General features: G+C 36.3%; 2 protein-coding genes across 4 annotated transcripts in view; one reads left to right on the top strand and one right to left on the bottom strand.

Annotated features, from left to right (window-relative positions):
• Positions 1–6,676: 6,676 nt before the first annotated feature.
• LOC106668856 (E3 ubiquitin-protein ligase MARCH3-like) lies at positions 6,677–19,107 on the bottom strand. 2 transcript variants are annotated; one of them, XM_014398000.2, is made up of 5 exons: positions 18,734–19,107; positions 13,186–13,324; positions 11,456–11,619; positions 11,179–11,396; positions 6,677–7,247 (listed from the first exon to the last, which is right to left on the bottom strand). In XM_014398000.2, the coding sequence occupies exons 1-5, from the start codon at positions 18,785–18,787 to the stop codon at positions 7,130–7,132; spliced, it is 693 nt and encodes a 230-aa protein (XP_014253486.1). In that variant the 5' UTR covers positions 18,788–19,107; the 3' UTR covers positions 6,677–7,129. The 2 variants fall into 2 exon arrangements, with proteins under 2 accessions (XP_014253486.1, XP_014253488.1); XM_014398002.2 differs by having other exon boundaries at positions 6,677–7,226.
• A 2,447-nt stretch (positions 19,108–21,554) lies between these two features.
• LOC106668785 (SUN domain-containing ossification factor) overlaps positions 21,555–25,602 on the top strand; it is a 61,139-nt gene continuing 57,091 nt past the window's right edge. The window contains exons 1-2 of one of the 2 annotated variants that reach the window (XM_014397876.1): positions 21,555–22,086; positions 22,868–22,989. In XM_014397876.1, the coding sequence (XP_014253362.1) occupies positions 21,919–22,086; positions 22,868–22,989 (290 nt within the window). In that variant the 5' untranslated portion in view covers positions 21,555–21,918. Of the gene's footprint in view, positions 22,087–22,687; positions 22,781–22,867; positions 22,990–25,602 lie in introns of those variants that run through there. The other variant, XM_014397877.2, reaches the window with a different exon arrangement.

Below are 25,602 nucleotides of genomic sequence, written 5' to 3'. Positions count from 1 at the left end.
GCACAACAGAAAGAGAAGGCGCTTGCGCCCTTGCATCAAGTTCGTACGGCCGAAGTATCGTCGTTTAGGTTTACACCACTTTCAAACGATTCCACTCGATAAACCGGGCTTTTCGTTGCGTCGCGTCGTGCCAAGGCCGGACTCCTTTGTTTTAACTTTGGCCGGATTAACCCGGGATCCCTAATAGCGGCGGTCATGTTATTGAATTTTATGTCATACATCAAATGACGTTGCGTGCATTAATTTCCCTTTTGATATTTGCTTTTTGATCCGAATCTCGCTCCCACTTGTCCTCTTGTTTGTTTTATTTCGAATTTGTCGATTTTGGCCCAAATAATTAACTCATTTTTATAAAAGGCCCGACTTCTAGGCTATTATTTGCATATTTGAGTCATTACAGCAGAATATAGTAGACATTCATTTAGAAAATGCTACTAGGATATTACATTGCATCTGGTAATTCGATTGTTAATTTATTTACCTCTCATACAATATCGCTTAACAATACTCACCTGGCTAAACCAAACTGCAAACTTTACCTCGGCCTTTATGTGGACCCACGTCTAACATGACTGAACTGGCATGCATATTTGACAAAAAACAAACTGAAAATCTAAAAAGCTATAGTAAAACTTGGGCTAGTACGGTGGAGCACGGCCAAACCTACTAACATCCAAAAAACCATATTCCAAGCTCCCTACTACGTCACCCTTACTAATGACCTCAAAATTCCCTTCATAAAAAAATACTCCTTGACTAATTTTCCAGTTTTGCATTCGCTTCTTCTCACACCATACTCGATTATTTATATTATTATTTAAGCAAAAACGCCCCAAAAACGACTGAAGTGGACATTGACTCACGACTGCCTCGTCGAGGGTCAGTTTTTGTGGAACATAGGAAAAACAACAATCTTTGTTCACTCATTTCATGTAATTTGATCTATGCTACTTGTAGAATTAAACTAGTACCGTAGAGCACGGCCAAACCTACCACCATCCAAAATCGTACAAGCAACATAGTATGGTCGGCTGCGATTTCCTGTTTTAAGTTTGCTATAGTTTGCTATCAAGAAAATATATATATATATATATACATAGTATTTATTTTATATACATAGTATTTATTATATATATATATATATGATATGATATATTTATTTATTGACCCGAAGTAAAAAATAGTAGAGTTTGTTGTTGAGGATTAACCTAGGGCTCTTATCAGGAGTTTAAATGTCCATAAATGATCATTACTGAGGATAAAACAACTGCGAGCATAAAATATTCATAAATGCTAATTGCTGACGGTAAACCTAGGTCTCTTATGAGGAGTATAAAATGTCCATAAATGATCATTATTGAGGATGAAACAAGTGCGAGCATAAAATATTCATAAATACTCATTTCTGAGCATAAACCTAGGACTCTTATGAGGAGTATAAAATGTTCATAAATTCATGAAATGAATAATCATTACTGAGGATGAAGCAAGTGCGAGCATAAAATATTCATAAATGCAAATTGCTGACGGTAAACCTAGGTCTCTTATGAGGAGTGTAAAATGTCCATAAATGATCATTACTGAGGATGAAACAAGTGCGAGCATAAAATATTCATAAATGCTCATTTCTGAGGATAAATCTAGGACTCTTATGAGTAGTATAAAATGTTCATAAATTCATGAAATGAATAATCATTACTGAGGATAATTACTGAGGATGAAGCAAGTACGAGCATAAAATATTCATAAATGCTCGTTAATGAGGATAAACCTAGGGCTCTTATGAGGAGTATAAAATGTTCATAAATGCTCATTTCTGAGGATAAATCTACGACTCTTATGAGGAGTATAAAATGTTCATAAATTCATGAAATGAATAATCATTACTGAGGATAATTACTGAGGATGAAGCAAGTGCGAGCATAAAATATTCATAAATGCTCGTTAATGAGGATAAACCTAGGGCTCTTATCAGGAGTTTAAAATGTCCATAAATGATTATTACTAGGATAATAACTGAGGATGAAACAAGTGCGAGTATAAAATATTCATAAATGCTCATTGCTGAGAATAAACCTAGGACTCTTATCAGGAGCATAAAATGTCCATAAATAGCTAAAGTTTGTGTCTATGTCATAAAATATCAATAATCATTGATGGGTATGAAACTAGAGTTTGTATCAGCATAAACTGTAGGTATGGGCTCATTGCTGTAGATGAAAAAAGTGCTTATGAGGCGAACAGAAAATGCCCATAACTGCTCATTATAGAGGACAAAATAACAGCTTGTATCAGAAGCATAAATGTTCATAAGTTCTCATTGCTGGAGATAGAAGTACAGTTTGTGCCAGCAGCAATTTTTTTAAAGCTCATCAGGTTCACTAAAAAACGAAGTAAGGGATTGTGTTGATAACATAAAATGTCTCTCCTTCGAGATAATAAATTTACCTTTAAAAATAAAATAAAAACTATGAGAAATTGAAAACAGCTGATCCAAAAATTTCTAGAGATCGATATAGAATCGTCAATACCGTCTTCTCGCCTTTTCGTACAGGATGTCAGTTCAAAATGACCTCCTCCATGGTTGAAATAGTCGAAGTTAGAAATGCTAAAAGATATCGTTTGGATGTATTTTGGAGTTATTTATTTTCCTATTCTTGTGAATAATCAATTTGTTTGTATAAAATGTCCGTATTTGCTATCTCGATTAAATCTGTCTGATTTGAATCGCTCACGCTTCTTCCGGAACGAGGATCATAACCGATTCATTGCCTGAACGGGTTTTCGAGTAATAAGCTTTCCAATCAGAATTTAACAACTCTGTGGCTTTGAAATGTAGTTTAATCTCTTATTGAAATCAAACAGAACTATTATGTTCTTTATTGTTTTGTTTCTTTATTGTTAAAACTCGACCGAACAGTGAAAAGACGATGGAGTATTTAATATCCAACTACTTCACAAAGGAGTTACCCTCTGAAGATGGCGCAAGGCCGAAACGCGTTTGAGTTGTTCAACATACTCGCGAGTGAAAACGGATCCAATGTGCAATATAGTAGACACACAATAAAGTATTCACAAACGTAACGTTTGAACTTAATATGTCCCATGTGGAAACGAGAAAATCATTTAGTAAAACTGAAACTTTTATAGTTTTTAATTTTATTTTCATATAAACATATACATATAACATTAAATTAAGCTTAATCTTTTATATTTACAAATTATTATATCTGTAGTTTGTACTAAACTAATACATAATATATAAGCTTAAACGTAGGATATTCTATGGATTTAATAAGTCATTACTTGAGCGTTCATAATTCCTAACCTACACTCACCCTGCTTATTATGTTAGTGAGTGTGTACGACTAGGCATTAGTCCGTTTGACGAAATTCACAAAGGATCGATTGAAAAATTGGAGGATATGTAAAATTATTGATGACAGTTCGCAGGTCGGTGTCAGTAGCTCACTTCCTGCTAAAGGAGCTTGAACTCACGCGATCGTTTTGCTACTTCCGGGTATCCAGTCGCGCCGCAATATTTCATAAACAGTCAAATCGGTAAATCGCATAGAAAAATTAATAACCGTCGAAATTGTACAATTATTAAAAGGCATTTAGGACACCCGAGTTCATTGTACTGTCGAAGTCTTGATGATAATTGGCACATTAAATTAGCTTTCCTTACTTGATAGCCTACTGAATAATAAAATAACGGCAGTTCTTACATTTTGAATCATATATAATTTATTAATAATGATTACGCAAAACTACATGAACCAATAACAAGAAAACATTGTAACAGACGAAATAACAGACGATATAACTTGGTGAGCCAGAGCTATGCACATTTCTTACTTGATTCAGAATAGGCCATATGCGATTCACACATAAATCCTTACCGACAAAATAAGTAGTTCGCGCATGTGGTGAGTAGCAAAAAGAAAACTTTGTGCCCAAAATTATAAAACGGATTTTGCTATGTGTCTCTACAGATATCGTGTGGACCAAGCTCGTACTCCTTTTCATATTCTTAGTATACGCTTATTTTGTGGGTTTTCGCCAGACTATTAGGGTTCGTAAAAACGTCAAAGTGGAATTTCTAACCACCCCCTAGAGGAGCACCGCCTACGGTAAATCCTCCCATCGAGCTCAGCCTACACCTGCCATGCGCATTCGAGGGATGCCATAGGCTTACTCCTAGGTGGTCCGATCCTTCGTTGTCCCACAAGGTAACAACGACGGTCATATGCACAGCTGTGCAAAGAATACTAGAGCAGGAGCAACCGTTTCATTACCCATTCCCAACCGCTACTACTCACGCATTCGAGGGACTAATCAGCATAATCATCACGTCCTCAACGCCTATACGCTGCCGTCCGATCCACCGTGTCCCGTGAAGCCGGGTGTTAACGGTGGCCATACGCAAGTTTCGCGCGAAACAGGCAGGAGACAGCCTCTTCTCTGAGTTCCCGCCAGGGGCGTCACCACAAGCCACCATGAATCCATTCCCATCGTAACATGGGCTGAATTTGGAACGTTTTGTTACCCCGTGGTACAGATGGTCATCCACCCTCCCCCGTCTATGCAGACAGGATCTGGTACACTTACCCTCGTGTGCCTCTGATAAGGCACCCGCCGCCCATGCCGACCTGAGGCCCACATGAATACAGCTTGTGCTTTAGAGAGGTTGCCAAGCCCTCTAGGCTACACCATTATTTTGCACCTGGATGCCACCCTTGTAACCATGGGTTAGGAGGAGGTCACAGGATAGAATGAAGGAAACTGGATTGAGAAAGGGCCGTGGACGAAGACTCGAGGTGAGCCGTTTCGGGGTCTCGAGCATCAACCACACTATACCACCCGTCGTCGCCGCAGTGCCACATTGAGTGGGCCACAGCTTCCAGGGTGGGTGACCATAGTTGTTCAGAGATCATAATGGAATTAGCGTTGTAGTTGTAGAAATTTCGTTTTTACCGATCATTTGGTCGACGAGTTTCAGCATTTCGCCATCTTCAGTAGTATCCTTTGGCAAACTGCAACTCCGTGACCTAATTTTAATTACAGGCTATTTACATAGGCGAACAGCGGTAGCAAGGATCAGTTAGATTAGTTTGTGAAAACTATTCTACTTCGAGCTAGCCACAGCTTATGTCTTAAACCTCTGAATATTATTGAAGATTACCAGACCCTTCCATGCATTTGAGGTACAATTAATAAAGAAACCTGTAATTAGTGTAATAATAAGGAACCTGGAATAGTATCCTTAAATAGTGGAATCAACCGAAATATTTTCACTGGCCATCTGCAAAATTATTTAAAAATCTGCATACATTTTTAAAAACATTCTGAAACCCATAGCTCTACAGATTCGATAAGTATCTGAGAAAGAAGTGAATGTAACCCTAACACACACCTATAGTGCTACATTTCTCCGCTGTAGAATTCTGCAAAATCTTTTAAAATGGATATTTTTTTGGCCGAAAACACTATTTTTTTGCTTGACTATTTTCGCATCATCAATTTACGTTAACTGCGCATGGGTTTGGTTAGTTTAGGAATGATTAGGATTAAAGACGAGTTAGGTTGGGTTAGGGCTGATGCTGGGTGGTGGACTGCGAGTCCGCGAACTCATGGTGAACCAGCATTGGACCACTTTTTGGGTCTGTCTTCATTGGCGGGTTTGTCGAACTAGTCAAACGCGTTTCGACGTTGCGCCATATTTACTGAGGTACTAGTTAAAGTAACCAATATTCCTCACTGAAGATGGCACAATGCCAAAACGCCTTTGAGTAGTGCCATGAACCCAGAGCCAGTTCAGCATAGGTTAAGTTTATACAGGGATAGGGTTAAGGATGACGCAGGTTAGGTTAGGTTATGTTAAAGACTGGTTAGCCCATGATGCAATATTTATCCGTGAAGAGTGAAGATCAGCAATACAATTCACTCATCGCTTTCTGGAGGGAATTTACACCATATATCAATGGTACATTTAACCATGGATGTGAAAAATGTTAGGGTGTAAGTTTAGCTTGTAACCAGTACATTTCGAGGATAAATTGTTCTAATCGTAGATAACGTCTGACACAAGACTTAGGTGTCAAATCCCGTTCTCATAGTTCAAAAATATTATAAATTGTACTTGTGATACATAAACAAGGTCTCAATACCGGACTGTCAATGACGTTAATATCCGTAAGAATTTATAAAAAGAAAATAAAGAGCAATGAAGGAATATAATGAAGTAATATAATGTAATAACTGACGATGTAGACAAGATGGTTTATTTGAGTTATGTCTCTGTCTTAAATGTCAAAACACCAAAATAAATAGGAGCCAAGCAAAAATATTGGCACATTTAGACACAGCGACATGATAGTTAACTCGTTAGCTAAATTTATTACTTAGAATAATATTGCTCATATGAATATTTAGGAAAGGTTGAGGTAAAAAAGTCAGTGTCACGAGCGGGATTCGAACCCACGACCTTCGGCTAAATACGTCGCTACTCTTTTTAGCCGAAGGTCGTGGGTTCGAATCCCGCTCGTGACACTGACTTTTTTTTCTCAACCAATACTTTTCATAAATATTAATTAATTCAAAAATGTTAATTGGTCAATCGGACCACAAACTGTAATGGATTGCTCATGTGGTTGAATTTAACATAAATACAACGTTGTTTGAAAATATGTTTAATAATATAAAATTAAGGAATCAACAAATTACATTGCAACCAATTAAATACAAAGAGTCATTACAATAATTTGAAAGAAAATTTCAACTTTTATTTCCGTTATAAAAAATTGTAATGTTAGTAATTGATGCCTCCTGCAAAAGCAAAAAACTCTATCAAGAAACTAAATAAAATTTTAACATTCGATAACAGGTAAACAATAAAATTTTAAATATTAAAATCCCCTAAACGCTTCCAGGTTTCCATGTCATTTATTGCAGCACGGCAGGGAGTGCAAAGCTCATAAAATTATATTGTACAGTCCGACGATCGTTTCGCACTGGATACAATTGATGGTGACAAATGCTCGAACTAGTTATTCTCTCGTGATATTGAAATCCTGCAGTAAGTCAAGATTTTCAGTTTCGGAGAATTCTCTTCGTGTCCACACGCGAGTCACAGGACTTCGAGATGATGACTGACCGGGACCCTCACCGTCGGCGCTACACGGTTGTTGACCAGTTGGATGATCTGATTCGATCCTCGCCAAGCCCTGAAGCAACGCAAATGGTACCTGGGAGAAAATTATCTACAATGCATGCAGAAGCAGTTATGCTACGGTGTGAAATAAATTTGGCATCAGCCACTCTTTGGATAAATAATATGAAAATACCTCATAATCCTTCACCGTTCAAACAAAATATAAAGCCTGCTGGATATGCAGTAAGATCAATTTGGAATAATTGTTGGAATAAATTTATTTAGAAAAAAATCACTTTTAATGTTATGATTTTAACTAAATCTGTAAATATTTTAATAATACTCTACAGTTCATGCGTTTTTTAAATATAATTATGTTAAAATGTAACAACTTTTGAAGCTGTTCATGTTGGGTTGATGCAAAAATAATGCAAGTGTTTGATGTTCAGCAAAAATAAGCTACCATTTAATTTCAATATAATACATTCAATGGAAATGACGTCCATTACTATCTATGCATTTTTACATACGCACAACCAATGAGTTAATGCCAGAAGAGTAGAAACCAGGGTCTATGGAATCGACCAACTCCCGGAATGCTTTTTCAATGTCATTCTGCCTTCTGAACTGTTTTTGGCACAAAAAATTGTTGAGATGTTTAACAAAAAGTGATAATCAGTAGGAGAAAGATCCGGCGAGAATGGTGGATGTGGTAAAGCCTCGTCCCAACTCATGAAGTCATGCCAGAGTCCGTTGTGCGACTTGTGGGCGTGCGCTGTCTTGAAGGAGGATAGGCCCCTTCCGATTGGTTAATGCTGGCCATAAATGTCGCAGTTTTCGGACCATCTCATTAATTTCACTACAGTACTATTCAGCAGTCATTTCACCCGGTTAGAGGGAACTACAATGAGTTAGTCCTTCAGATGACCACCAGACAGTAATCCATAATTTTTCTTGGTTGTAAGCTTGCTTTGGGAAGTGCCCTGGTTTTTCACTCTTATCCAAGTCTACAACGCTGTTTATTGTCGTATAAAATCCATTTTTCGTCACATGCTACTATACGACTGAGAAATGGATCATTTTTGTTCCGTACAGAAAGCGTTGAACAGATTTCATACCTGCGATCCTTCAGCTCTTGCGGAACCCACTTGGCGAGCTTCTTTGTTTTCCCAATAGCTTCCCGATGACGAACGACTGCGAATTTGTCTACACCAAGTTCTTCGCCATTTATCGAGTAGTTTTTGCAGGGTCTGCTTCAACTATAGCCTTTAACTGGTCGTTGTCAACAGCAGAAGGTCGGCCACCACCTTCTTTGCTCGCGAGGTCATAATCTCCATTAAGGAATTTTTGAAACCAACGCTGCACTGTGGATTCATGAATGGTGCCTTCCCCCAAATGTCATTATTGTTTCGAGCGGTTTGCGCTGCACTCCGCCCAAGTTTAAATTCGTAGAAATAAATTTGACAAAAATCGCTCTTATACATCATTTTGTTTGATGGCACTGAACAGACTGAATTAAATGTTTTTACTAAAAGGACTGGAAGAGAAAGAAAGCGAGGTAAATAGGCTTTAAAATGATGTGTATCCCTTAGCATAATGGAGTTTTGTTTACACAATTGGTATTAAAAGGAAAACCTGCATTTATTTTGCATCAATCTAATACGAACAGTAATTCAGACATTCTCTATGCTGTAATGTTGACACGTTCATTTAAAAAACAGACGTTAATATGAACTTGTAGTATAAAATCCTATTAAAAAAGTAATTAATTATAAATCTTTGGTTTTGATAGTTGCAGAGCAGCAAATACTTACCATCAAAATGTGTTTCTATTCGATGTGGATGTTAATTTTCTAACGGAAAATACAAAAATTGATGTCACACTGTGACAACAATAAATTCATTAAATTTCGTGGTCCGATTGACCAAATAACATCTTTCAATTAATTAATCTTTATGTAAGGTATTGGTTGAGATAAAAAAGTTAGTGACACAAGCGGGATTCGAACCCACGACCTTCAGCACAATACGCCGTTACTCTAACCACTTGAACTATCCTGACATGGATTAAAAATAATAATGTTAAATTAAAATAATTTTTACACAAATAAAACATTGTAATTGAGAATGGAACAGGATGCCATAATGTACATTTGACTAATCTTCTTACTTCTTATGCAAAATCTTGGTTGAGATGAAAAAGTTAGCGTCACGAGCGGGATTCGTACCCACGACCTTCCGAGTCACGACAGCTCAAGTGGTCAGAGAAGCGGTGTGTTGAGCCCGCTCATAATACTAACTTTTTCATCTCAACCAAGAACTTACATAAAAAGAATAATTAATTGAAATAATTAATACGGTCAATTAGGCCACTAAACATAAATGAATTATTTCTTAGTTTGAAGAAAGGTTTTTCGCCACATGGTTGGTGGAATTTTTAATTGCAAGCCAAAGAAATCTAATTGCTTAAGCCAAAGAAATATTGGAAGAAAAACATCTCGAAAGTGTGAAATCAAAAATGTAATTCTGCAGCATGAAGAAAAAGGCCACATCGAGGAAAAATACAAAGAATTTCTACCTAGTGAAGCATATCCGACGCCAACCCTTCATGCTACTCTTTTTTGTACTACATCGCTCCCTTGATTCAAGGTAAGCATTAAGGATTGAAGAAGAGGTGCGCTTTGTGTCAACATTATAGCATGGAGAATGTCAGAATTACTGCTCGTATTAGAAAATAAGTCCTCATGAATAGCTTCAAATGTTGCAATTTTATAATTAAAACTTTACAATTAATTAAGGTTTCAGTTGAGATGAAAAAAAGTTAATGGCACGAGCGGGATTCGAACCCACGATCTTCGGCTAGATACGCCGCTGCTCTGACCACTTGAGCTGTCGTGACCTCGATCCACTCGGACATCAACTTCCTATCTCAACCACACCTTATGAGTTTTCCCTCCTTTTTTTTCATCTCAACCAAAAACCTTAATTAATTGTAATGTATTAATTGGTCAAGCGGATCACGAAATTAGTGAATTTATAATTAAATATTAATTAATTTTACGTTTTAGTGATCAATTGACCAAGTTACTTCTTTCAAGTAATTATTCTTTTTATGTAAAGTCTTGGTTCAGATAAAAAAATGTCACGGATGTGAATCGAACGGCTAAATATGCCCCTGTTCTACCACTATAATAATTAAGTATAACTTTATAATTAAATATAACTACATGAAAAACGCATAGACTACAAAGTATTATTAAAATCTTATGATTAAAATTGAATTTTCAAAATTGAAAGAATTGCAGTCACTCGGATTCCTAGATCCGCTTCGCACATTTTAATGTTCGACATCATTGGCTTTACTTAAACTTTTTTTTAACTAACAAATGTCTTCGATCGATTGTATGCTTGTCAATACAAAAGATTTCACGTTTATTAATGTTAGAAAACAATAGAAACTCTAATCAAAAATGAATAAAGTCAATTTTTGTTAAAGCAAATGAGCAAATGACACGCGCAGATTTTTGTTTCTAATTAGTGTTATATATTTTCAAATTGTTATTTTTATTTGTTCGTGTTGGATTAATTGTTATTCTTTCGAATAGTAATATTTGTAAAACTAGCAATTAATACATATTTACAGAAACTATCAATATAATTAGTTATTTGTAGCATTTTAATAGGTTGATGGTGGGTATGCGAGTCATGAACAATTGTTGAACCGCAACTGGATTCGTCTACACTCGCGGGTTTTGATGTTACTCAACCAAAGAAACGTCAAGAGCTCCTCACTGAAGATGGCGGAAAGCCGAAACACGATTAACTAACACAACCCGCGAGTAAGTCAGGCCCAGTAAGTGACCCAGTGACGGTTCACCATATAATTTATGCTGTTGTCACGAATGATTGTAAACATTTTAGCAATGGAGTTAAATGTTCATCACACCATTTAGTTAGTTATGTGAGTATATATTTTATATAAATGAAAAAAAAGCCAATTGTTATTAAAAAAATGTAGGTCTCACCTAACTGTGATGTACGACCATAAAAAATAAGTTAAAAGAACGCATATACTAATGAAGGCTAATCCGACGCCTTCCCACTGTCCTTTTTGGATGTAAACGTAGGCTCCCACAGAGCAGAGATATACGGAGACGAAGCAGAGGGGTGTCAGGATCAAGAGGCAGAGGACGTCTCCGTAAAAGCCGTTCGGCCCTGCCGGCATGTTGCGCGAGCACAGCCACTGGAAAAAGGAGGAAATTGATCACAAGCCATTTTGGAAAAATATATTCCTTCTCCTACTTGTGTGATCGGCCTGGGCCCTCTGTGCGTCCTGAAATTGAATTTGCACAGTTCGCAATAGTCGGTGTTGGAAGTCGACAGCCATCTTTCCAAACAGGAGACATGCACAAGAGCCATCGTTCCACTACACTCGCACGGGGATATAAGCGTTTCTGGAGTTTCGGCTGGAAAAGTATTTAAAATAATCACAAATTAAAAACACGTGGATAGCGATGTCACCAATGCTGATGCTAAAATTTAAATTAAATACAAATCCCGTGATCAGTACTGATTGCAAAAAAACCAACAGACGCGTAAAGTTAAATTATCGAGGTATTGCATTGGGAGAAAGAAGCCATATTTGACCATCCAAATAAGAGAAATAATGAGATGAGCCTTCTCGAAACTGAGTGTTACAGCAAATTAAAAATGGATACTCAGTCCGAGAGAACTCTAGGTGACTTGTGCTCATTGACACGTACGAAAGAGCAGGCTGGGGGAAACAATACCAAATAAGAGAAGGACCATCCTCAATTAAGCCAAAGAATAGCTCCTTCCTAATAACAAAGTGTCATAGAACAGACCTCCTCATCTTTGCATCTACTCTACCAATAGACATTGCCCTCCAAACTAAAATTTTAAGCTGACAGTTAAAAGAACGAACGATAATAAAGACAGATAAAGACTTTACGCGCCTAGGTATCAGACCCAAGATTTGGATCAATTGGAGCAATGACTAGTGTCAAGAAAAATCAGAATTACAGACTTCTGTAAGTAATCGGTATCGTCGGTTCGATTCATTCCTTTTAGGTCGTGTACGTGGATTCCAGGTGAGTCGCTTCTCTAGATGCAATCCAAGGTAGTGAATAGGTTTTCGGTGAATAATATAGTGGTGGTAAAGTGAGGCAAAGGAAGGTAAAGGTTATGTATTTGGATTAATAGCGGTCAGCTTTTTTTGAATTACTGTTCAATGGGATGTAGTTGTGTCTGGAGGATGAGGTGAATTATAATGGGAGTTAGAGGATATAATGATGTGCCATCAGGATTTGATGTTTTGTGGTTTCGGGATAGGACGGGATCTCAGCGGTAGATACTGAGTACAACAGCGGACCGAGGACCCTGAGGAACTCCTGCGTTCAAGTTGTACAAAGGAGAGTGAGAGAATCGGACCCATACTTTACAGTACTTGACACGAAGTGTTCAGAGGGTAGGGTGCGTTGACTTTCCAGAGCAAATTCAGGTGCCAGACTTGCTCGGAGCATGTTCGACATGGAGAAAAACGAGCAGCATTCTTTCTTCTCATGGGAGGATGCGATGATGTCCATCAAGTGATGGCACTGTTGAGCAGTGGAATGGTGACACCTTAATCCAAATTGATGGTCGGGGATTACTTTAGAGGATTCGAGGATGGAGAATATTTGTTTACAAAGGAGGTTTTCAAGGAGTTTACCATGAATTGGCAGTAAATTAATAGAATAGGACGGTAGTAATTCGGTAGGTGGTGTGGTTTGTTGGGTTAAGAGATTGGGTGAGCATTAGAAAATTTCGATGTTCGTGACAATTAAAAGTAAAACTTCCAAAGACAATAGCGAATGATAAGCGATTTGTCGTCTTAGACACGATTTATTTTCAAACCCGAGCTGAATTAAAAGAATCACAATGAACTTTTCAAAAGAACCTACTTGAGAAGTAGATCCGCGTGTTAAGTAAACTTTATCGGACATTTAATAAATTTAAAAATAAATTCTCACCTTCATGGCAGATTCGGCAGACTGACGCCACGCTGGAACAGCTTTTGGCTGGAGAGGAAAGTCTTTTCACCGTCAATTGCGTGTTTGACTGAACTTTCGTGTTGATCGTCACTTCTTGAATCTCCTTTGTTTGTCCTTCCTATCACACAGTTTCTTTAAATTCGATGCGAAAAAACTATCAATTTCTTTTGATTGTTTTAAACTTTATTAAATAAAATAATAAGATTATAGTAGTTTGGTCGTTTACGATCGTTTTGGTCCGCCTGTCAGACTCACCATCAAAAATGACTAGAAGAAAAAACAAATTTGACAGACCAAAACAGCGAGGATAGGAAGACCAAAATGAACGAAAACGATCGAAATATCTTTCTCTCACCTCGTAGACGATTTCACAACGTTATATACTCTCTCAAAAAAATTTCGAACATCATTAACAGAAGCCAGGTCTCAACGGACTATAAAGGAGACGAAGAACACAGGAGAGCATCAGACACAATGATATGGTATACAGATGGCTCCAAATAAACGAAGGAACCGGATCGGGCGTTCCAGTACAAGCCCGAAACATTAGCAATCAAACTCATTAGGGAAGTACACTTCGGTCTTTCAAGCAGAAATACATGTCATCAATGCTAGTGCCCTTGAAAATCATAAAAGTGGTTACACTGACATTAAAATCCTCATAAGATCTGATAGCCAAGCAGCCATTAAAGGATTAGCATGTAAAAGAATTACATCAAAATTAGTCAGTGAATGCATCCAAAATCTCCAAACCATGGGGGAACACAACAACCTGATGACATCTTGGGTGCCAGGGCACAGAGGAATTTTGGGTAACGAGAAAGCTGACAGACTGGCCAGAGGAGGATCCGCAAGACCATACATAGGTCCCGGAACCTTTACTTGGGATAACAAAAACAAATATAGAATCCTCCATCGCAGAATGGATCAAAACAAAACAAAAGGAGAAGTGGATAAACTCTAGCGGTGCTAGACATAGTAAACTTATGATGAAACAACCCTCACAACACTGACAAACAAGACTGGAAAAATCACTGCTGCAACTGGAGAGGGCTAAACCTAGAGGAGTGGTAGGATTACTAACCGGTCACCTGAGAAAACATCTACACAACGTGGGCATATACAACGATGATCCCATCTGCAGATTATGTAATGAGGAGGAAACAGCCACCCATATCATCTTCGAATGCGAAGCAACAGCTCAATGGAGATTCAACCTAACATACGAAAAAAGTTTAGGGAATGAAATTGTAGCAGCGACAGTCAATGAGCTGATACTTCTAAGGAGAAGGATAGAGTCTATTGCGCTGAACTAAGGAACTAAGAAGGTACAATAAGCCAGAAGGGTGCAGTGCTGCTCCTAGTATCCTTATCACCATACCATACCACACAAGTCAGAATATGAGTGTTACATCTTTGTAGAAAGATAGTTTCTACTCACAGTAAGGTAGTTCCTATTTACTGTGAGTAGAAACTTTCTTTTTACAAAGATTGAACACACACTCACTCCACCATTCAACATTTCTATTAACTTCCGTATGAATGTTAAAGTATGTATGACGATGTTTCCGTTTGAGGATCAGGGATGTGGTCCAAAATGAATATTGCTGTATCTTGCCAAGCTTTCGGCTTTTAGTAAGCCTTCCTCAGGCCTAAATACTCAGTCAGAAGTGTAAACAAAGGAGGCACATTGAGGTACATCAGTCAAATTCTTATTAAATTGTACATACATTTCTATGCACAATCGTTCTTCTATGTGGAAATAGATAAATAAATAATTTAATAACAAGTATATATAAACATGACCAGATGAGTTTTTCATAGGTTTGTTCATGGTTAAAGTATGTATGTACCTTATATTATTGAAAATAGACTTCCCAAATGTGTATTTTCAAAATAAACGAAAATTTCGTTCATATATTAATATTAGTACACCAAAGGCTGATAATATATTTGCGTTACTTTGGATGATATTTTTATTAATAGGCCATATTTTGACTCTAGAGATCAACTTTTACTTATTTTTAATTGTTAAAGTCAAATTGTATTTTATATTTGAATGTTACTACAGTATCAACATTTCCAACTTTAAAAGAAAAAAGTTTAGTTCTTTTTAATATTTATATAATAAAAAAGCGTGATATTTCTCTATGAGGACCTCGTGTTGATGAATGAATAATTTGGTTGTTATCGATCATTTTGGTTTGATTATTATCGTTGGTTTGGTTTGTCCCATGAGTCTTCAGTGGTGAGTCATTCGTTGTGGAATTCGGATTACTGGGGGGCTACATGTGGCATTTGGAAGACAGGGCCGCGTAGTTAGCGGAGATAATTCCTAGAGAAGCGTTGTCCAGGCACAGAACTGAGCCTATCATGTCTCCTAGTCCAACGGCAATTCCAGCTTTGTAATCTACAATATTACCGGCAAGCGTCCGAGTGTTGGCAGCCCGGAATCAGATCTCCGTCGTGCTCGTCCTGCCACCAGGGTAGGACTTCAGGGGCTATCAACAGCTAGATAATTTCAGCTCTCAACACAATCAGTTCCTAAAACCAGATCCATTCACTCATACATTATTTCTTATTTACATACCATTCACTCATTTAGGCTGGTCGGGTACTTAATGTTCCTCATTACCCCTAACCGACAGACTATTCAATATTCCACATCGGCCCTCTCACACATTCACGCCAATAAATACATTCAATCTCAATACCCACTAGGGGACACATTGTATTAATAATATATACAACAAAATTAACTGGCTAAAGCAGTCACGGTTAATGGAGAGGACCTAGAAATAGAGCTAAAGGGTTAAAAAACCAAAAGTATGGACCAAATATCTACAGGGTAAATATATAAATCTAACGAATGCAAAGTGGTACACAATTCCATGGTTTTCGACACAAGGGATGGGAAAGGCTTTTTGTCTTTCAAATTGTAGGCTGAGAACGGGCTATCTGTAATGCCTATTTACATCGCTTTAGGTTGAAAAATTCACCATTAGGCTAAAGGTACCAAACTGCGGAAACCTTGGAATGTATGATCTTGACATATTGCTCTAAATTTAATGATCTGAAAAAGAAACCTTAGACAAACTGGTCCGCATGATCTCCTGTCCGTTAATCTCAATACTATTTTGAGCTCGAGGGATTATGAACTACGAATGCTTATACAAATCATTTATGCCAAAATCGGCAGTGCGCTTTTGATTGAGGGTCCGGCTGGTTGACTAGGAGTCTTGGTAAAGCTCCTGTCATGGTGGCTGGAATGGAGATGTTTTGTCCAGTGTGAGGAGTACGCTATTGACGACGTGAATGTACTGCTTATGCTTATGGAACACAGTTAAAGAAAACTGCAATAAAACAGCCTCGTTTCAAAATAACAACAAGAATCGGGACTAAAATACTCGCCGAGCTGAAGCGCTAGTCTTTGATCGGGTGGTATTCCTACGCGCTCCCTATATGGATACAAGGAATTACACCTTTCAATTAGGTGGGACATCGAGCAACTTATCTCCAGACCATTTAATTTGTTTTAATTTTTAGTATAAATATATAAAGTTCACTAATCAGATTTTGTCTCACAAAATTTTTCAAGTTATTATGTTCTAGCGCTGTTCATAGAAATCGTCAGATTGCCAAACATAAATAAACAATTACAGAGTTCAGACCTCGATACAAATAATCAAGAATCTTTTATAACAAATTAAAACTAAACTTAAATTACATTCTCTTTAAGTACTATTTTGATTTGATAAATAACAAAAAATATTATATTTTATTTTTCAAAACATAGGTAATAATTGTGCGAAATAGTGCAATATTCTATGAGATTTTTCGCTAGTAGCACGGTTGGACGTTGAAAACAGTGAAAAAATTAAGCAATTTTATTTAAATTTGTCTGAATCGAATCAGCATTTTTGATAAAAATCTAAGACCAAAAATACACAATTTTTCGTGTCTTTTCCTTATGAAAAGTACCAGTAATATATCTAAAAATATTATTTTTTAAATCATTGATTAATTTATAAACTTTAAGTTTCTTTACATATTTAGTTTTTCTTTTTATTACGAGACGTATTTTTGCTTAAACCATTTGAACAGCACTATTGATATATTATAAAGATTGAATAGAAATAAATCTATAAAATAATGTTTAGTTTTTAGTATAACTAAACTAAAAAAAATACAGCGAAAGAATTAGCCGTCTTTAAGTACTACCTAACTGGGATAAATAAACATAAATATTATTATTCAGAAATCGTGAGATGCGGTCTGGTGGATGTAGGTCTCAGAAAAAGATTTTCTTTATCGTGCCGACGTTTTGATCTTTATTGAGATCATCTTCAGGGCCTGGGATTTACAAACATTGTTTAAATTTAACAAATACATGTAGGATGTGGAAAAAAGTGAATTTATACAATGCAAAAAAAATTTTTTTTTATATTCAATCAAAGTATTTCTACTCACTCAAAGTGTTTGTTTTCTGCGTAATTGTACCATTCTTGCGTGTCGTGTTGAGAGTGCCAGAGTAGAAATACTTTGATTGAATATAATAAATATATTTTGCATTGTATAAATTCACTTTTTTCCACATCCTACATGTATTTGTTAAATTTAAACAATGTTCGTAAATCCCAGGCCCTGAAGATGTTCTCAATAAAGATCGAAACGTTGGCACGATAAAGAAAATGTTTTTCTGAAACCTACATCACACCAGACCGCATCTCACGATTTCTGAATAATCATCGACAAACGGTCACTAATCACCAAACATAAATATTATATTAATTCCTACATATTTGGCGGTCATAATTGACCATATTAATTATTTCAATTAATTATTCTTTTTATCTAAGGTCTTGGTCAAGATGAAAAAGTTAGTGTCACGAGCGGAATTCGAACCCACGACCTTCGGGTTCGGATCCCGCTCGTCTCACTCACTTATTCATCTCGACCAAAACCTTAGATTAAAAAAATAATAATTGAAACAAATATTATATTTTATTTTTCAAAATATCGTTAATAATTATACGAAATATGCCATATCCTATGAGATTTTTTGTTGGTGGTTGAAAATTTTTAAACAGTGAAAAATTTTGCGCAATTTTATTGAAATTTGTCTGAATCGAGTCGGAATATTCGATGAAAATCCAAAACCGAAAATGCACAGATTTTCGTGTTTTTTTTCCTTACGAAAAAAGTACCAGTAACATATCTAAAAATATTAATATTTTTTAATCATTGATTAATTTATAAACTTTAAAAATTTATATATATTTAGTTTTCTTTTTATTACGAAGATGCGTATTTTTGCTTAAAAAATTTGAATAGGACGGTGTTATTGATACTATTGGTATACTGTAAAGATTGAATCGACATAAATCTGTAAAATAATGTTTGGCTTAATATTAAATAGCTAAAACAGTATCTGAATAATAAAAACATGGCTAGCAAACATATGATGACTGTTAATTATAAAAACAGACATATGAGAAAAAATAAAATATTTAAAAAAAGAACTTACACTCATAGTGACCATGTTCGTTTCCTGTTTTAGTTCAGTAAGTGGATAGTGCATCTGCGTTAAAAATATTGTTTACAAAATCTGGATTAGGGATTATTTATTTTGTTGTTGTGTTGTGATGATAAAGATGAGAGAGAGCGGTGTATGTCAGTTTTTTGTTAATTTTCGTTTTGTTTTGGTGAATGAGAATTTTTTTCCCTGGTTTTCGTTAAATTTCCTTGTTATAGATTATAAATGGATTATAAAAAGTAATAACTGACTGCATTTGAAAGACGGTAAATAGCTGCCGAAAACGGGGCCAGTTCCTATCTGAGAGACATCTAGACGATCTCGAGGGAATTCATTGACGTTCGGTTGTCAGCAGATTCTGCAGAGATCTCTGCATTCTTCTTTTCCTTCACACAATTGTCTTAATGCACTTTTTTTCAAGAAAATGTATTAATATAAGATATTTACAGAAGAAAAACAAATGAGTATTTTTTTATAAACTATGTAAACAAAAAGTGTATTTATAAAGGAAATTAACATTGCAAAATGTTGAAATTCTACTCCTATTCCATCGTAATTCTACAAGTTACATTGATCATAAGTTGAGTCCAGATTTGTATACAATTGCATATTATTTGTGCTAACAATTATGACCAAGGTGGTCATATATTTGTCTGGACCATATTTGGAACCTCCTTGGTAGGGGGTTCAAATTTTATTCTGCTTATTTTTGTATATTTAAAAAATATGTATTTGTAAATGTTGTTTCTTGTCCTCTCCTCACGAATTCGACAATTTGTATATTTAAGGAATATTGCAAATTTGAAACATTTTTGATTACTTAGAAAAATTAAAATAAGCAAAGAAACTAAGAAGTTGAAAGAAAAAATCAGCCAAAAATTTGGATTTCAATTAACTTTCCAGACAGAAAACAAACTTAGAAGGGCTTAAAAGTCTTTCTATATATTGTGGATCTGCACAAGAGTCGAACGACTTTACAATTCTTCTTTCATACTATTCTCAATTTAAAAAAAAAAACTGGTTGTACAGGATTCGAACCCACGACCACTACCATGACAAATATGAGTCAGACATCCTAACCACTCTGCCATCGACATCACCCCACACAAAATTGTTTATGATATAATATAATAATTATTTATTATGGTTATTCTCTTGAAATAACCATTTTAATTGAGCCCCTATTTCCTAAACTTCTAGGGGCATAATTTGTCCTGAAAAATTACGTTATGTGAAGTAGTCTGATTGTAGAAAAGGGCCTCATATTTAACACACAAGTAGCCAATTTCAGTCATATATTGAATTTTCATCCTAGTAAGAAATGCCAAAACTGGGAACTTCAACTTCTTCTAAAACAGCAGGCTAAATTTTTCCATTCAACATAAAACAGAAATCAAGTTCGTTGCAAGAATTAGATTACAAAATTTAAAAAAAATCCTTGAAACGCCAGGTTGACTGAATTCAATATCTTTTTGAGTGCAGTACTTCTAATCTTATGGAACTCCATATTAATGTTAAATTATTTATAAAACACAAGGCGTTTTGTTAAAGTTGACTGGATGTGGAAAATTAATAGGTTCTTATTAAAATTATAGTCATTGAATACAAAATGGCTGTAAAGGAAGGAGGTTAGGTTTTATTAATGCATATTATATTTGAGGGTTTTTATTGTCCACAGTTCCAAATACTAGATTAATAAGTGTTTCCGCTTTTCACCATTTTCAGTGGTTCGGGTATAAGCAGGGTGAGGCAAGGAAGCAAAACTGACAATTAAAATTTTGCCATCTTCAGTGATCGTTTGGAAAAAATATGAGAATGGACACACCAAAATGATTGGATACGTCAACAGCTCAGTGATTCTTGAAAAATATCTTCTTTATATCTTTGTTAGTACTTTCAATCTTATAGAACTCCTTATTAACGTTAAATTATTTATGGAACACAAGGCATTTTGTTCACATCATGTTAAAGTTGACTGAATTTGGAAAATTAATAGTTTCATATTGAAGAAATAGTCATTGAATACAAAATTGCTATACAGGAGGGAGCATGTTAATTCTAAAGTTGTTTAGCTTTAATTACAGTTGAAAAATTTAGACTCATAAGAGTATCCTCTTTTCATCATTTTCATTGGATAGTCATGGGTATAAGCAGGGTGAGGCAAGATAAAAAAAACTCACAACGAACATTTGGCCATGTTCAGTGATCGTTTGGCACAAATATGAGAAGAGACAAAATCAACGGAAACAGCTAAACAACTTGTAATATTTTGCCATAACATAATACTTCAACAGCTCAGCGATTCTTGAAAAATATCTTCTTTAGTACTTTTAATCTTATGGAACTCCATATTAATGTTAAATTATTTTTGAAACACAAGGCGTTTTGTTCATATAGTGTTAAAATGATTGGAAAATTAATAGTTTCTTATTAAAATAATAGTCATTGAATACAAAATGGCTATAAAGGAGGGAGCATGCTAATTCAATAGTTGTTTAGGTTTTATTACAGTTGCAAACTCTTAAGAGTATCCTCTTTTCACCATTTTCAGGGGTTATTCAGGGTTATAAGCAGGGTGAGGCAAGATAAAAAAACAACAAACATTTTGCCATATTCAGTGGTAATTTAGCAAAAATATGAGAACAGATAAACTAAAATGATCGGAAACGGCTAAATCGCGTGTAATATTTCGAAATAAACTTTGAAATAAAACGAATAAGGTTGAAAATGTAATAGTAAATAGAAAGTGATAACTACAAAAAATTCGAATCGAGCGGGATATAGTTAATGAATTGGGAAGGGAGCCGTGACATGTCCGTCTCGCCCTAGACGCAGGTGGAGCCGTGGAGGTCACCGCGGTGGCAGGTTACGAGGAAAAAGGCAGAGGTTTCTTTCGTCCGTGGTCCGTGGATTGGTGCCGAGGTGAGACAGTGCGACATGATGCCCATTTTCAATGTCGAGCGTTCCCCGGCTTCGCTACGTCTCAAGCCGCCGACGGCGAATCGGCCGCTTTAATCATGCCTCGCCATCCGTGCGCCATGTATTGGACGTTCGTTCCGGTCCGATTCGTAAATCGCCGCCTCCCGCCAGCTCGCAGGAACTCTCGAAGAGATTTCTCCTTTATTTAAATCCTAAACAGTGTCTTTGTGTGTTTAAGTGTTTATAAACAGACGAAAATGGTGTACAAAACGTTGTGTCTTGTGATATTGTTGTTGGCCGTCGGACAGACAAGCGTCAGGTCCAACGCGGGCCAAGCCGCCGAGGAGACGTCGAAAGACAATTCGACGGCCAAGGAGGACCAGAAACTACATCCTCCGCCTCTCGTAGAAGTAATCCACGGAAAGGTAAAAACCCAATCAAATCTTTTATTTAAAAAACAAAAATTATCCTTCGCTCCAGTTAAACAGTTTAATGATAAGAGATCTAAATGTGTCAATGAGAAGACAAGAATGATTTTCATGTAGGCGACGGCTGTTCCAAAGAAAAAAAATCATCACCCTATTATTTTCACTGTATTACGGCGTTTCATAGCGAAAACTGACGGACCTGATATGTCTGCCGCAACAAACAAGTCCTTGACTACAAAATTTATTTAAATATATAAAAATTGTAATTTTATTAGTCTATTTACATTTATTGATAATGCTAATCAACTAGATATTTAGTAGAGCCCCGTTTCATAACGGATCTGGAAAATTGGTCTTGACCGATAAAGACAGCTTTGTGATGATCGTCACGTTGACGGCCGTGAATGATCGCGAACGGTTTCGGTGGCCGGAGTCATTCACAGGACCGTCTGATTTCACGGTCAATAACGAATGTCACTGACTCACGGACGACCTCAAGCAAGCGCGTTCACGACGGTGACCGGCACCGACTAGAGCTTTCTGACAATTTTTAAAAAACACCCAAGCTAAAAAGTTCATATGGGCTTTTTTTAGTAGAAGCCGCCGGCAAATAAAAGCATTAAATTACCTCCCTATTTCTTTATTTGTAGTTTTTTACTGTTGTAAATAAATCCAGACTGAAAATAGCAAGGTAGAAGATCATTGAGTCCCCGATTTAGTTTTTGATTTTTTTCTCTCAATTTTTTACAATAAAGTGTGAACTATGATTCTCTTTCAGGTGAATTCTGTGATCCATGACATCGTAGGCAGCATCGATGAAATTCCGCCCTTGGTGACGGAAGTTCTCAAGCCGAAGAAAGAATTCGTCGTCACGCCAATCGAGACGTCAGTGCCGTCAGAGTGAGTAAAACCTTTCCTTAGATATAGCATTTTTTCGTTTACCTCCAAAACGTACCTTCAAGATTTATCTATATAATATTAAAAATGTTTCGGCTGAAGATGTAAGAGACAAAAGGACCTGTACGATAGAAATGGTGATGTTGGGGTGAATGTGTAGATTCACTTTTTGTAAATGATGGTTCTACTCATAGATTTCATTACAATCTGCGTGTAGAACTATCATTAAAGTAAACCTTTCGGTTTTAATGGTGCAGAAAGAGTTCCAAACGTCGCCAAATGGCAACGCACTAGGTACTCCTCAGGGCTCAGACTGCTAATTCTTAACAAACTGACGAATAAATTAAAAATTGAACTTTCCAAACTAAGATTCGATACCAGACATAAACAACTAACCTTACCACTGAAGATGTTGGACAGCAACCCAACGCATCCTTTCCTAAGTAATCTATCCCCTTCGCAATTACGACTGGTCATGGGCCAAGTCCAACGAAGAAAAAGCATCCCTCTTCGCCCAACAATTTTCAAAGCTTTTCCGCCTTCATCCTTACAATGATCCTGATCATAACAAAAACACAGAAAAGGAACTAGTCCTCCGAATAGTCTTCAGTCCTTTCCCAAAAAGCAATCCTGCCATTTAATGATGTCCTAACTAGCTTTCTTTTCCATAGTAAAAAGATCCCAAAGCACTATAAACCTAGCCATTTACCTCAATCCTCCTACCAATACTAGAAAAAATCCTACAGAAGTTTCTTCTGGAAAGAAGGAAAAGTCCCATCCATTCCATCTCACCACGCTCCGTAAACACCACTTCACAATCTAGCAATGCCACAGTGTTGTAGACGCAATCTCGACCTCTCTTGAGCTGAAACAGTAGTGCTCGGCTGCTTTCATTGATGTGGATTTGTTAGGATCTGGCTGGGTTTGCTGTGGATGCTCAAGAGCATCCTTCCCTTCACCTACTTCCTCATATTCCGATTATACCTGAATGGCTGTTTCTTTCTGGTAAGCCAAGGAACATCGTGCTTTGACTATCCGTTATGCCCGGAGTCTCGCAGGGTAGTATCCTCGGCCCAATCCTATATGATAATCCCCTTAAGACATGAAGCGGCAGTGGCCTTGCGACCTTTTTGGGCAGCGAGTCATAGACATAGACTTTACTAAACATGTCATCACTGGATGATTCTTCACACCGTAGTGCCAAATAGTCCCAGATTTTGTTTTAGTTCATTTTCACATTTGTTCATGTCAACAATTTTACTTGGAGTATAAAAATAACGTTTTCATACAATTTTGCACTCTCAGTTTAAATTTTAAGAAACAATGTCATATTATATATCGTCGGAAAGAGGAACGTTTTGTTTTCTACAAAATAATCCTAATTTAAACATTGAAAACAATTGCTGTCTTATTACTACTACTTTGTTACTTATTTTAATACAGAAGTAAGCTACTTTATACTTTTTGTTTGGATTAAAATTGAGAAAGATTTTCCACGAGAACTGTATCTTATTATTTTATTTTACATAGTATTAAACAGCTATTTAAAACCAATCGAATAAAAAAAATCCACTAAAAACGGATTACTATTAGCGAAGTTGCGGAAGTTTTTTTGAATCATATTTATTTTGAAAACCGCAACCAAATGAACTGGTCACGTAAAATGAAGAAATAGACGTTCATCTGGGATGAAGCGTCGATGATTCCCAAAGCCATTATCAATAGGAAATTTAGAGATGTTTTTAATGAAGATTGTTCATTTGCGGAAAATTTTTTATACCCGGTGGTGACTTTCGAGAAGTTTTACCAGTCAAACATTGTACGCAGGAAACAAATTTTTGACGAATGCTTAAAACATATTTGTTATGGAATAGCTTTCAGCAATTCAAATTATCCAAGATTATGCGCGCGGATGGAGATTCAATTGAATTCTCAGATTGGTTATTAGATAACGGAAATAATATCATAAAAACACTAGAAGTACCCCAGGAAATGTGCGGTAATTTAATGAAAATTTATATGCATTAGATTTATCTGAGGAAGAATGAGTAATAGAGTTATATTAGAAATGATGACGTGAAAAATCAATCATCTTATTGTGAAACTACCAGGGTAAATTGTAAATGGGGTTTTCATAGATCATACCGAGTCACTAGCTGGTGACAAAGCCGACAATGAAAACGTACGTTTACACTAACACAATCAATGACACCTTCGGGTTTGCCTCCTATAGAACTGCACTTGAAAGCAGGGTGTACAGTTATGCTTTGAGAAATTTACCTGTAGTAGAGTTTGTCATATATAGGACTGGTCATTCTGCAAATAAATTTATGTCATTACAGAGTCCAACAATTTAAAGAGGGATAGCGGACAAAGAGGATTTGGGACGACAGAAATGCGAATGAACAAAATTGTTATTTTTTGTGTATTTGTAATGGTGAAGTTTCGACTTTTGACATGATTGGTGCTGCTGAAGGAAATGCTGTGTTCTATTTGGAATTCTTTTCAATTAATTAAGGTTTTGGTTGAGATAAAAAAGTCAGTGTCACAAGCGGGATTCGAACCCACGACCTTCGGCTAAATACGCCGCTGCTCTACTACTTGAGCTATCGTGAC

Source organism: Cimex lectularius, unplaced genomic scaffold, assembly GCF_000648675.2.
Source record: "Cimex lectularius strain Harlan isolate CLEC.00 unplaced genomic scaffold, Clec_2.1 scaffold155, whole genome shotgun sequence".
In the NCBI taxonomy this organism is placed as follows: Eukaryota; Metazoa; Arthropoda; class Insecta; order Hemiptera; family Cimicidae; genus Cimex; species Cimex lectularius.
This window is presented reverse-complemented; position numbering and strand designations above follow the sequence as displayed.

Excerpts from the sequence above, each read along its gene's own strand:
- LOC106668856 (XM_014398000.2), bottom strand. The coding sequence starts at position 18,787 with ATGCACTATCCACTTACTGAACTAAAACAGGAAACGAACATGGTCACT. Across the intron at positions 11,397-11,455 it reads GGCCCAGGCCGATCACACAA|TGGCTGTGCTCGCGCAACAT; the intron begins GTAGGAGAAGGA and ends TCCTTTTTCCAG. Across the intron at positions 7,248-11,178 it reads TGGTCGTACATCACAGTTAG|GTACCATTTGCGTTGCTTCA; the intron begins GTGAGACCTACA and ends ATTTTCTCCCAG.